Source organism: Dipodomys spectabilis, unplaced genomic scaffold, assembly GCF_019054845.1.
Source record: "Dipodomys spectabilis isolate Male_0828 unplaced genomic scaffold, ASM1905484v1 ptg000067l, whole genome shotgun sequence".
Lineage (NCBI taxonomy): Eukaryota > Metazoa > Chordata > Mammalia > Rodentia > Heteromyidae > Dipodomys > Dipodomys spectabilis.
The window spans coordinates 3773641-3785681 of NW_024870744.1; the positions used below are offsets into that span (position 1 = coordinate 3773641).

General features: G+C 59.0%; 1 protein-coding gene across 1 annotated transcript in view; it reads left to right on the forward strand.

Annotated features, from left to right (window-relative positions):
• Positions 1-828: 828 nt before the first annotated feature.
• Positions 829-12041, forward strand: part of Hmcn2 (hemicentin 2) — a 120163-nt gene continuing 108950 nt past the window's right edge. Inside the window, exon 1 of the mRNA XM_042680875.1 lies at positions 829-1057. Coding sequence (XP_042536809.1) covers positions 829-1057 — 229 coding nt within the window. The remainder of the gene's footprint in view (positions 1058-12041) is intronic.

Genomic DNA, 12041 nt, shown 5'->3' on the forward strand with positions numbered 1-12041 from the left:
TCATGGATGCAAAACGCGTCCCGCTGGGAAGGTGGCTCAATGGTAGAGCGCTTGCCTAGCATGCGTGAGGCCCTGGGTTCGATTCCTCAGCATCACATAAGCAGAAGTGGTGCTATGGCTCAAGTGGTAGAGTGCTAGCCTTGAGCTGAAGCAGCTCAGGGACAGTGCCCAGGCCCAGAGTTCAAACCCCAGGGCTGGCAAAACAACAACAACAAACAACCTCCCCCCAACCCAAGTCCAGCTCGAGTCCAGCCTGGAGGTCCAAGACCGCCCCCCCCACTCCTCCAGCCCCATTGCCCACCTCTTTCCTACCACCTCACCCCTCCCCATCCCCATCCCCCGCCCGCCCCTCTCGCCCTGCCGCGGCCCCGACCTGTGCGTCCCCTCCCCCCCATCCCCGCGCGCGATCCCCGCGCGCGATCCCCGCGCGCGATCCCCGCGCGCGATCCCCGCGCGCGATCCCCGCGCGCGATCCCCGCGCGCGATCCCCGCGCGCGATCCCCGCGCGCGATCCCCATGCGCGCCCGAGTGGAGGCGCAGGTGTCGCTGCTTCCGCTCCCGGGCGCGGCCCCGCCTCCTCCGCCTTCGGCCCGCGTCCTCCTCTAACCTCGGGTCTGGACTGCGCGGGGTTGGGAAAGTTTGAGTCACGGTGGGGGGAGCGCAGGAGGCGGGCCGTGGCCCTGCACGGGTGGGCTCGAGGATCCGCCTCGGGCTCCCATTAAGGGCGCCCCGGTCCCCCGTGCGCCCCGGTTCCCCGCGCGCCCCGTCCCCCGCGCGCGCACGCCGGGCCGCACAGGCACCGCGCCGGGCACCTCCGCGCCCCTCACCATGCCCGCGGCGCCGCTCCTGTGGCTGCTGGCGACGCTGTCGGCCGCAGCCGCCTCGTTGTCCCCCGGAGCCGGCGCCCCCACCCTGGCCTTCGTCTTCGATGTCACCGGCTCCATGCGCGACGACCTGATGCAAGTGATGGACGGCGCGGCGCGCATCCTGGAGCGCAGCCTGAGCGGCGGCAGCCAAGCCATCGCCAACTACGCGCTGGTGCCTTTCCACGACCCAGGTAGCGCCCGCCCTGCCGCGCCCCGCCCCGAGCCCTGCGCCGCCCGCCAAGGCCTGTGCGCCCAGGGCGCACCGCACCCGCACGGGGACGTCCATCCGCGGGCGCGCTGTCCAGGCCGGGCGCCGGCTCCGCACGGGCTCCACGGGGGCCCAGGGCACCGGGGCAGCCCCCCCCTCTCCTCTGGCACCCCCGAATCGGCACTGCCAAGCTCGTGGCACAGGTTTCTCACCTTCCTGGTTCTCCATTTCCCCCCTGGGCAGTTTGCATTTTCCCTTTACTTTTTCTTAGAATCCACCCCATCTTGGCTCTGGGAGGCCAGGATGGCCTCAGAGGCCGCCAGGGTCTGGGGCGAATGGGGGTTCACTCTGGGTTCCCCAGAGGAGCAGCTCCCTGCAGCCTGGCCCCTCACCTAACTTCACTCAAAAAGCAGCAGCGGTCCTGGGGAGCCCCAGCCACCGCTCACTGCAGCTCCCCACAGCAGCTCCTCCTGCAGACCGCCCCAGGGCAGCCCCTGCCTCTCAGTTCAGGTGAGGGGCACCCCTTGAAAGGGTCCCTCCCAAGCTTCTCCAGAAACTTCGCTGGGAAATGGAGATGGAGTGTCCTTGAACTGAAAGTGCCCTTTTCCTTCTAACATTCTGTGATTGTGTGTGTGTGTGTGTGTGTGTGTGGCACACATACTGGTATCAGAACTCAGAACCTTTCACTCTCTTGAGGCTTTTCCTGTTCAGGGCTGGCAGGCGCTCTACCACTTGAGCCACTGCTCTTCTGCTAAATGGAAATGAGAGTCTCTTGGATTTGTGTGTCAGGATCCTCAGATCTCAGCCTCCTGAGTAGCTAGGATCACAGGTATGAGCCACTGTGCCCAGCATTATGTTGCTGTTGGCTAGGTTCCCTCTCTTCACCTAGCTCCTCTCTTTCCAGAGGATGACTTCAAAAAGAAGGCAGGCAAGCAGACAGGCAGATAGACAGACAGACAGACAGACAGGCTCCATGGATCCCTGCGAAAGTCGCCGTGTGAAGAGTTTCAGTGGGGTGAATTGGTCCGTGAATCACCCGTCACTGGACAGATCCCCAGTGTCTGGGCTGTGTTGCTGTCAGTCAGGGCTTGGAGGCTGCTCTGCCTCCAGGAGAGCTGGACTGCTTTGGGCGCTTCAGTTCAAAGCCCAGAAACCAGAGCTCTAGAAAATTCTGGGTATGCAAGAAGCAGCCCTCACTCAGGGTGAGGGTGCAGCAAGCCTGGGCATGGTGGGGAGGGACCACATGTGTGCGTGTGTGTGCATGCCGTGTGTGCATGTGTGCATGCCGTGTGCATGTGTGTATGCTGTGTGCGTGTGTGTGCATGCCGTGTGTGCATGTGTGCATGCCGTGTGCATGTGTGTATGCTGTGTGCGTGTGTGTGCATGCCATGTGTGCATGTGTGCACACAGATGTGAATGCATGTGCATGTGTGAGTGTGTGAACTGTGTTCTGGCTCAGTCTCTAGCCAACCTCCCATCCCTCCAACTCTCTCCAGCTTTCTAGATTATACTTGGGATTTCTTTTCTTTTTTTGGTTAGTCATGGGGCCTGAACTCAGGATCTGGGCGCTGTCCCTGAGCTTTACCGCTCAAGGCTAGTGTTCTACCACTTTGAGCCACAGCCCCACTTCGTTTTTAAGTGGTTAATCGGAGATAAGAGTCTCAAGGACTTTCCTGCCCTGACTGGCTTCAAACTGTGATCCTCCGATTTCAGCCTCCTGAGTAGCTGGGATTACACGCTGGCGCCATTGGTACCTGCTTACTTAGGTTTCTTAAGATGTCCTAGAAAGAGAGTTTAGAGGTCACTTGACACCCCGTACCCAAGAGCCACGAGTGGTGAGACTCCTGGCCCCCGCCCCACAACCTCATCCTCACCCACGGCCTCGTGGGCTCTGAGATGCTTCATGGTGGCTCAGGACGGCAGTCCTGGGAGCCAAACAATGTCCCTAGGTCCAGGCTGGGGCCGCAGGGGCTTTCCTCACTGCCCTGCTCTGGCTGTGAGTTTGGGGGGGGGTCCCCACACTTCCTCTTCTCCCTGGGCCCAGGGCTGGTGCACAGCTCTCTAGCCTTCTTCAGGCTCAGCCTTCCCGGTACCTCTCCCTCCCCTCCCCCACAGAAAAGCCCACATCGCAGTCATTCCCCCAAGAGGGGACCCCCCCCCTCCTCGGGGCCCACATCGGGCATTCCCCCCCCCACAGCGGGCAGTGCCCCCCCAGTGGACAGCATGAATGCTCTTCTGAAGAGCTGGCAGCCTGGGGGTGGGGTGGGGAGGGTGACATGGTGACAGCATCCACAGTGGGTCGTTGGCATTTCGGCGCCTTGTCTAGCATAGGTGCTGTTGGGCCGGAGGAGTTTCTGGGGTGCTGGGTGGGGGTTGGAGGACGGGTGATGGGGAGGGGGAGGGAGGGAGGGTCTGGAGCTTTGCCGTCTCCTTGTTTGGGCAAAGCTGGAGCCTGGGTTTGGATCTGAGTCAGCGAGTGGAAAGGAGGCTCAGCACTCAGGGTGTGTGTGTGGGGGTGTCAGGGTCCCGCAGCGCGAGGCGGGGGGCGGGGGGGGAGGCCAGCAGCCTGCCAGTGTGCAAAATGCAATGTGGCCCAAGGAGAAACTTGCCAAGCAGCTCATCTGGTTGGAAACGCACAGGGTTTCCAGTTTTTCTGTAGTCTAATATTGAGATTCCCTGAGTGCGATCCTCCTCCCTCCGTCCCTCCTTCCCTCCCTCTCTCCCTCCCTCCTTCCCGCCTTCTCCCTCCCTCCTTCCCTCCTTCTCCCTCCCTCCCTCCTTCCTTCCCTCCCTCTCCCTCCCTCCTTCCCTTCCTCCTCTCTCCCTTTCTTCCTCCTTCTCTCCTTCCTTCCCTCCTCTCCTCCCCTTTCCTTCCACCTCCCTTCTTCACTCCCTCCCTTCTTTCCTCCCTCCCTCCTTCCTCCCCCTCCCTCCCTTTCTCCTTTCCCATCTTTTCCTTCACCATTATTCCTCTCTTCCTTCTTCCCTCCCTCCTCTCTATTATTTCTTTCCCTCCCTCCCTCCCTCCCCTCTCACCGAGAGTCTCTCCTGGGGGACTAAGTTCCCTGGTGGAATTCCTCAGCCATTTTTGGGGGCTGTTTTCTGGGGTGAATCCCACCAGACTTTGAGGGCCCATGCTGGGAGTTATCCTGGCCCCAGACGGCCTTGTCTGTGCTGCTTCTCAGCAGTTTCAAGTACTAAGTAGATGTGTGTGTGTGTGTGTTCTCCTTTCATGAATTGTGTTTATTTCCTGATTTTATTTATTTACTTTGTCAGTCATGAGGCTTGAACTCAGGGTGTGGGCGCTGTCCCTGAGTTCTTTTGTTCAAGGTTAGTGCTCTGCCACTTCCAGTTTTCTGGGGTTCATGGGAAATAAAGAGTCTCATGGACTTTCCTGCCTCGGCTGGCTTCGAACCACAATCCTCAGGTCTCAGCCTCCTGAGTAGCTAGGATTACAGGTGTGAGCCACTGGTGCCTGGCTTATTTCCTAATTTTTATTTATTTATTTAAAAAAATTTTTTTTTGGGTCCGGTCGTGGGGCCTGAACTCTGGGCCTGGGTGCTGTCCCTCAGCTCTTCAGCTCAAGGCTAGCGCTCTACCACTTGAGCCACAGCGCCACTTCTGGCTTTTTTCTTTTTGCTTATGTGGTGCTGAGGAATCGAACCCAGGGCCTCAGGCATGCAAGGCAAGCGGTCTACCCCTGAGCCACCTTCCCAGCCCTTTTAAAATTTTTTTTATTATGAAAATACCATACAGAGGGGTTGCAATTACATGGGCAAGATAATGAGTACATTTCTTATCAAGCATTGTTGCCTCCTCCTTTGTTTCCCCTTCCCATCCCTTCCCATGTCCTGCCCCCCATATTCCCCTCCTTCCCCCCCATCCCCCTGGCCAAAGTTGTAAAGTTTGTTTTTCCACATAACTACTTGTACATCTCATTGTTGCAATGGGTCCACCTGTATCCCCATTTAAACAATTTGTTTTTTCCCTTCCCCTCCACAAATTCTACCAAAAAAGTATTCAAATGTTTTTTACTTTCATGCGATTATTTCTAACATATTTATAAGATGATTTCTTTGTTGCTTTGTATGTCCCTCCCCCATGACATAACCCCCAATTTTTGTTTTTATCTTAACTTTTAAAATCAGAATTGGAATGGGTTTCTTTCTAGTCAGTGCGAGTTCGTTGCGTGGATGCTGAGAATCGTTTTTTTGGTGCTTTGTATTTTCCCTGGCCATTTGGCTTCCTGTGCAGTTTGTGCGTCCTATACGTATCTTTGTGGAGAGATTTTTTTTCTTTTATGATTTTCTCACTTACAGGTTTAGAAAAGTGTTTTCTTTTTTTTAAAAGTTCTATCACAAAATCAGATAGATATTCTGGACATTTGTTTTATTTTTCTCTCGTACAAACACCAGTAAACTTCTGCAGGGTGGCTGGAGGGCACGGGGGGGGGGGGCACAGTGTGGTATGGGGGTGTGGGGGAGGGCACAGTGTGGTATGGGGGTGTGGGGGAGGGCACAGTGTGGCATGGGGGTGTGGGGGAGGGCACAGTGTGGTATGGGGGTGTGGGGGAGGGCACAGTGTGGCATGGGGTGTGGGGGAGGGCACAGTGTGGTATGGGGGTGTGGGGGAGGGCACAGTGTGGTATGGGGGCATGGGGGAGGGCACAGTGTAGTATGGGGGTGTGGGGGGGCACAGTGGCTGGAGGGCACGGGGGGGGCATGGTGGAGGGCACAAGTACCTTCGATGTGCTTGCCCTGTCTTTCTTGTTACTTGGATCCTGTTTTATCCCAGTTACTTCATTTCCGGGGAACTGGTCCAGGCTTCCATGGTGTGCTAGTTCCGGTGCGGGGCACGCTATATTAATGACTAAGAATTATAATATTACTAATGGCGTGAAGGATCCTGCTTCACATTACTTTTTGCCTGTTATTTTATTTGTATTTTCTTTACATTTTTAGAGAATTGTTGCTACCCAGGTGACGCACAGGGTTGCAGCTATGTGAGTCGGGCAAGGAGCGCATGCCTTTCTGGACAGGGTCTCCCCTTCTCTCGCTCTCTCCCAGTTCCTCCCTCCCACCCCCACCGACAAGTTGTATAGTTCATTTTCAATATCACATTTGTATTTTCTTTTGACTTTTGCTTTTTTGAGACAAGGTCTGACTTACACAGCGCAGGCTGGCCTTGAACTCCTGATCCTCTTGTCTCAGACTCCCAGGTGCTGAGATTACAAAGCATGTATCACCATAGCTGGCTTTATGGGCTTTTTTTCCTTATTAAAATTATAACAACCTGCAATCCTCGCTACTCAGGAGGCTGAGATCTGAGGATCGTGGCTCAAATCCAGCTGAGACGGGAAAGTCCGTAAGACTCTCATCTCCAATGAACCCAGAAAACCAGCAGTGGCCCTGTGGCTCAATGTGGGAGAGACCTAGCCTTGAATGAAAGAGCTCAGGGACAGTGCCTCAGCCCTGAGTTCAAGACCCACAACCCACCACCAAAAAAAGATCAGGGGACTAAACAAGTGGTAAAGCTTGCTAGCAGGTGTTTCACCGCTTGAGTCACATCTCCAGTGATATTTTTTTTTAACCAGTGTTTAAACTCAAGGCTTCTTGCTATCACGCTAGGAGCCACGCACCTAGCCCTCTTTTGCTTTAGTTATTTTGAACAGAATCTCTTGGTTTTTGCCCAAACCAGCGCAGTCTGAACTGCTCCAGCTGGCCTTGAGCCTCAAGGCTCCTGATTTCTGCCTCCTGAGTAGCTGAGATTACACGTATGAGCCACTGCGTCTGTCTTTGCTAAGCAGTGGCCAGATGCTTTGGCGCTGGTGTCACTGCCGTGTATCCAGTGTTTTTCTGGAGCGAGGCATGTGTTTTGGTAAGAGAAAGAGAACAAGAGGGTGGTGACACGTGTTCGCGGCGTGGACAATCAACAGGGCAGCCTGGGGGCTGTGTCAGTTTCTCCTCTGTTTGGGAGGAAGTCATTTATTAATCAGTCATTTCTAGCAGCCTGGGTCGTAATACCGTGGGTTAGGATGGAGGATTATGTGGTTCTTTTTCTGGTTTAAATTCTTAGCACTCTGCTCACTGGAAGCTCACTCTGTTGGCTCTTATTCACATCTGACTCTCGTGTTGCATTTTTATTCACTGGTGGTGTGTGTGTGTGTGTGTGTGTGTGTGTGTGTGTGTGCGCGCGCAGCTGGGACCTGAGTTCAGGAGCTGTCCAGTCGCTGACCTTGTGGACCATAGTGACCTCTGCCAACGCACAGGCAGCTCCTGGCTCACCTCTGTTCTACCACCCCGCGTGCCTCCATTCCCCGACTCACCCATGGGTCTCACGTAGCAAGCCATTCCCCATGGCACCCAGCCCTAGCCAGGGACCAGCGATTTTGCCTTTGGCCTTCTCCCCCCCCCACCCCCCCATTGTCTGATGCTGAGCTTGAACTCAGGGCCTGCGCGCTGTCCCTCAGCTTTTGTACTCAAGGCTGTGCTCTACCACTTGAGCCACGACTTCACGTCTGTGTGTGTTTTTATTTGCTGGTTCACTAGAGATAAGAATCTCGTGGACGTTCCTGCCTAGACTGACTTCAGATCACTCTGCTCAGCCCCTTGAGTAGCTGGGATTACAGGCGTGAGCCCCTGGGCCAGGCACCAGCGTCATGTTCAGAGATTCCTTTGCTCCCCAAAGGCTCCTTTCCTCCTTCCCTTTTTATTTCCTTTACTAACGATTTATAATACTTTCTGATAAGATCCACTCACTTCTTTTATAGGTCATGTCTAAATATGTTGGTGTTACTATTGTGACGAGAATTGGGGTTTTTTTGTTGTTATTGTTCCATGACATTTTTTACAAATGACGCTCACTGGGATGTTGGAAAGCAATTCATTTTCATATATTTATTTTCTTTCCAACTTTTTGCTGTTTTCTTTTCTTTTAAGCTAAATGTTTTAGTGACGTCTTGTTTCCTCGGCTGGCAGCTGTGGCTTGTCCAGCCTTGTGACACTGTGACACTTCTCCTTTTCCTAATCAAAGGCGCACTCATCCAAAAGGCTGCACCGGTCGGCAGCGAGACTTGGCAAACAATGCCAAAGAGTACTGGGGCTGCAGTCTGCCTGCACACTTCTTTTCCATTTTTTTTTTTCTCTCTCGGGTGCAGATCTGAGGCTTGAACTCAGGGCCTGAGTGCTGTCCCTGATCTTTTCTGCTCAAGACTGACACTCTACCACTCCAGCCACAGCTCCACTTCCAGGTTTTGGGTGATTTTTATTTATTTTTAAGAGATCAAGAGTGTCATGGACTTCCCTGCCTAAGCTGGTTTTGAACCATGATTCTCAGATCTCAGCCTCCTGAGTAGTTAGGATTACAGGTGTGAGCCACTGGTGCCCAGCTCAGACTGAGAGTCTCTAGCTCACTGCTTGTGTGGCCCGTGCTCTGCCACTTGAGCCATGCCTCCAGCCCAGCCTTTTGCTGGTTATTTTGGAGATGGAGTCTTGTAGACTTTTCTGCCAGGGCTTCAAATTGTGATCTCCCAGATCTCAGCTTTTCCAGTAGCTAGGCTCATAGGCACAGCCATCCGCACCCAGCCTTGTCTTGTTTCTGATTTTATACCATTCATTCCTTGTATGATTTTGTTTTGCTTTGCTTTAGTGTTTTGGTATTGGAGACAGAACTCAGGGCTTCACACTTGCTCACGAGCTCAGCCATGGCCCTGCCATGCTGTTTTTTTTTTTTTTTTTTTTTGTCTTTTTTAGCCATCAAGTGTAAAACTGTTTTCATTTTTAACACTGAAAATAAAACAAAAATAACTAAGAAAGCAAAACAAGACCCAAAATCAAAATAAGAGAAAGCAAAAACCACAAAGACAAAGGAGGGCTGACTTTTAGAGAGGGGCGTCCCCTCCCTTTGTTGAGATGTGTGTAACTTCTTTCTCTTAGAATTTCTTTTTATCTCGGTTGTTCGGGGGCTTGAACTCTGGGCCTGGGTGCTGTCCCTCAGCTCTTCAGCTCAAGGCCAGCGCTCCACCACTGGAGCCAAAGCGCCATTTCTGGTTTCTGGTGGTTTATTGGCGATCAGAGTCTCACGGACTTTCCTGTCCGGGCTGGCTTTGAACCGCGACCCTCAGCTCTCAGCCTCCTGAGTAGCTGGGATGACAGGCGCGAGCCACGGTGCTCGGTGGTATCTGAGGGGCTCCGGGGCCCTGGGCCGGGGCCGCCGGGCGGAGCCAAGGCCGCGTCTGGAACGTGCTGTGGCCGGCGCCACGGGAAGGGGCCGCTCGCCCCCTCTGCCCAGCCTTGGGCAGGTGTCCCGAGTCCCCCTCCCTCCTCCCATCCCTCCTCCCCTCCCGCCTCCCCGCGTCTCACCTGGGGTCAACAGCTCAGCTCCGGGGTCCCCTGCCCCGGGGTCTCCTGCCCCGGGGTCTCCTGCCCCTGCCCCGGGGTCTCCTGCCCCCGGGTCACCTGTCCCGGGGTCACCTGCCCCGGGGTCTCCTGCCCCGGGGTCTCCTGCCCCTGCCCCGGGGTCTCCTGCCCCCGGGTCACCTGTCCCGGGGTCACCTGCCCCGGGGTCTCCTGCCCCGGGGTCTCCTGCTCCTGCCCCCGGGTCACCTGCCCCGGGGTCTCCTGCCCCGGGGTCTCCTGCCCCTGCCCCGGGGTCTCCTGCCCCCGGGTCACCTGTCCCGGGGTCACCTGCCCCGGGGTCTCCTGCCCCGGGGTCTCCTGCCCCTGCCCCGGGGTCTCCTGCCCCCGGGTCACCTGTCCCGGGGTCACCTGCCCCGGGGTCTCCTGCCCCGGGGTCTCCTGCCCCTGCCCCGGGGTCTCCTGCCCCCGGGTCACCTGTCCCGGGGTCACCTGTCCCGGGGTCACCTGCCCCGGGGTCTCCTGCCCCAGGGTCTCCTGCCCCTGCCCCGGGGTCTCCTGCCCCCGGGTCACCTGTCCCGGGGTCTCCTGCCCCGGGGTCTCCTGCTCCTGCCCCGGGGTCTCCTGCCCCGGGGTCTCCTGCCCCGGGGTCTCCTGCCCCGGGGTCTCCTGCCCCTGCCCCGGGGTCTCCTGCCCCGGGGTCTCCTGCCCCTGCCCCGGGGTCTCCTGCCCCCGGGTCACCTGTCCCGGGGTCACCTGCCCCGGGGTCTCCTGCCCCGGGGTCTCCTGCTCCTGCCCCCGGGTCACCTGCCCCGGGGTCTCCTGCCCCGGGGTCTCCTGCCCCTGCCCCGGGGTCACCTGCCCCGGGGTCTCCTGCCCCGGGGTCTCCTGCTCCTGCCCCCGGGTCACCTGCCCCGGGGTCTCCTGCCCCGGGGTCACCTGTCCCAGGGTCACCTGCCCCGGGGTCTCCTGCCCCTGCCCCGGGTCTCCTGCCCCGGGGTCTCCTGCCCCTGCCCCGGGGTCTCCTGCCCCGGGGTCTCCTGCTCCTGCCCCGGGGTCTCCTGCCCCTGCCCCGGGGTCTCCTGCTCCTGCCCCGGGGTCTCCTGCCCCTGCCCCGGGTCTCCTGCCTGCGGCTTCCCGGGTGTAGTTCTCGGGGCAGGCTGTGTGTGATCTCCTTGCGCCCCGATTTCCTCCTCCGTGAAGTGGGGGCGATCGATCCAGACGTCACGTGCTGGGCGGCGCCTCTGTGGGAAAATAAATGGGCATCAAATGGTCAACAGGAAACCCGGTGCGTGCTGGGTTGTAACGCAGGCGGCGGCGTGGCGGCCGGCGTGGGGTGTGCAGCGTGGCGGCGTGGGGTGCGTGACATGCGACGTGGCGGCGTGGGGACTTTGGGCGTGGGGGCGTGGTGCATAGCGGCGTGGAGCGTGGCGGCGTGGAGTGTGGGCGGCGTGGTGCATGGTGGTGTGGGGGCGTGGCTGCCGGCGGTGGGGGCGTGGCGGTGGGGCGTGGCGGGGCGTGGCTGCTGGCGGTGGGGGGCGTGGTGGTGGGGGCGTGGTGGGGGCGTGGCTGCGGGCGGTGGGGGGCGTGGCGGTGGGGGCGTGGCGGTGGGGCGTGGCGGGGGCGTGGCTGCGGGCGGTGGGGGGCGTGGCGGCGTGGGGTACAGCGGCCGGGCTCCGGGGCTGTCCACCGCCACCGCCCTAGCTGCGGATGTGGACATCGGACCGGGCTGGGCAGCATCCACCCTGAGCTCCCGTCCACCCCGGGACCCCAGAATGTGCGGCAGGTGGAGATGGGCTCCTGGCCGGCGCCGGGCCCAGGGCCTTTGTGGGGGTGGTGTCCCGAGGAGGAGGGAGCGTGCGTGGCCTTGAGCGAGGGTCGCGCGGCCTGCGGTCCCGCAGCCCGGGGTCTGCCCCGCCGGCGTGAGGGCAGTCTGTTAAGGGGGCTGTGGGGGCTGGCACGGGAGCCCCGCACAGCCCTGGCCCCGCGCTGGGCCCGGGAGAGCCCCCCAGGCGGGGCCTGAGCCCGGGCTGCCTCGCAGCGCGCAGCCGCAGCCGCCTGGATTTCCCGCCTTGGAGCAGCCGGGGCCGGGCAGGGCCGAGCCCTAGGCCGGGTCAGCCCACTGCAGACGCTCCTGCCCAGGCTGGGTTTGAGCCTGATCCTGAGATCAGCCGGGATTACAGGCGTGACCACCAGCACTGGGCCACGAGCAGCCGCTTTCGTGGGGCTGTGTTGCCCTTCCTCCTGCCCACTGCCCGCGGGTGGAGTGCCGAGGTCCCGTGGTGGCCGCTCGCTTGACCGTCTAGAAACTTCCACGGCCCCCGCGCTGGGTGGGCCTCGTGTCTAGTCATTCCCCATCTGCAGCGCCCTCGTGGGCGCCCGCTCTCCCGGCTGCTCCTCCGGACGGTGTGCGCACACTGGGGGGAGCCGGGGCGGAGATTTCTGGAAGGCCTCGCTCCTGTCGACCAGCCTGGCGCGGGGCGTTTGCAGTGTGTCTCTGCTTTCCTTGTACTCCCAGAATTCCTTTCTCACGGAAGGTGGGAGCGTGGGGGTGGGGTGGGGCGAGGGGGGTCCTTTGGAGAAGGTGGGTTGTGAGTTTGGGGCTTCTGTTGG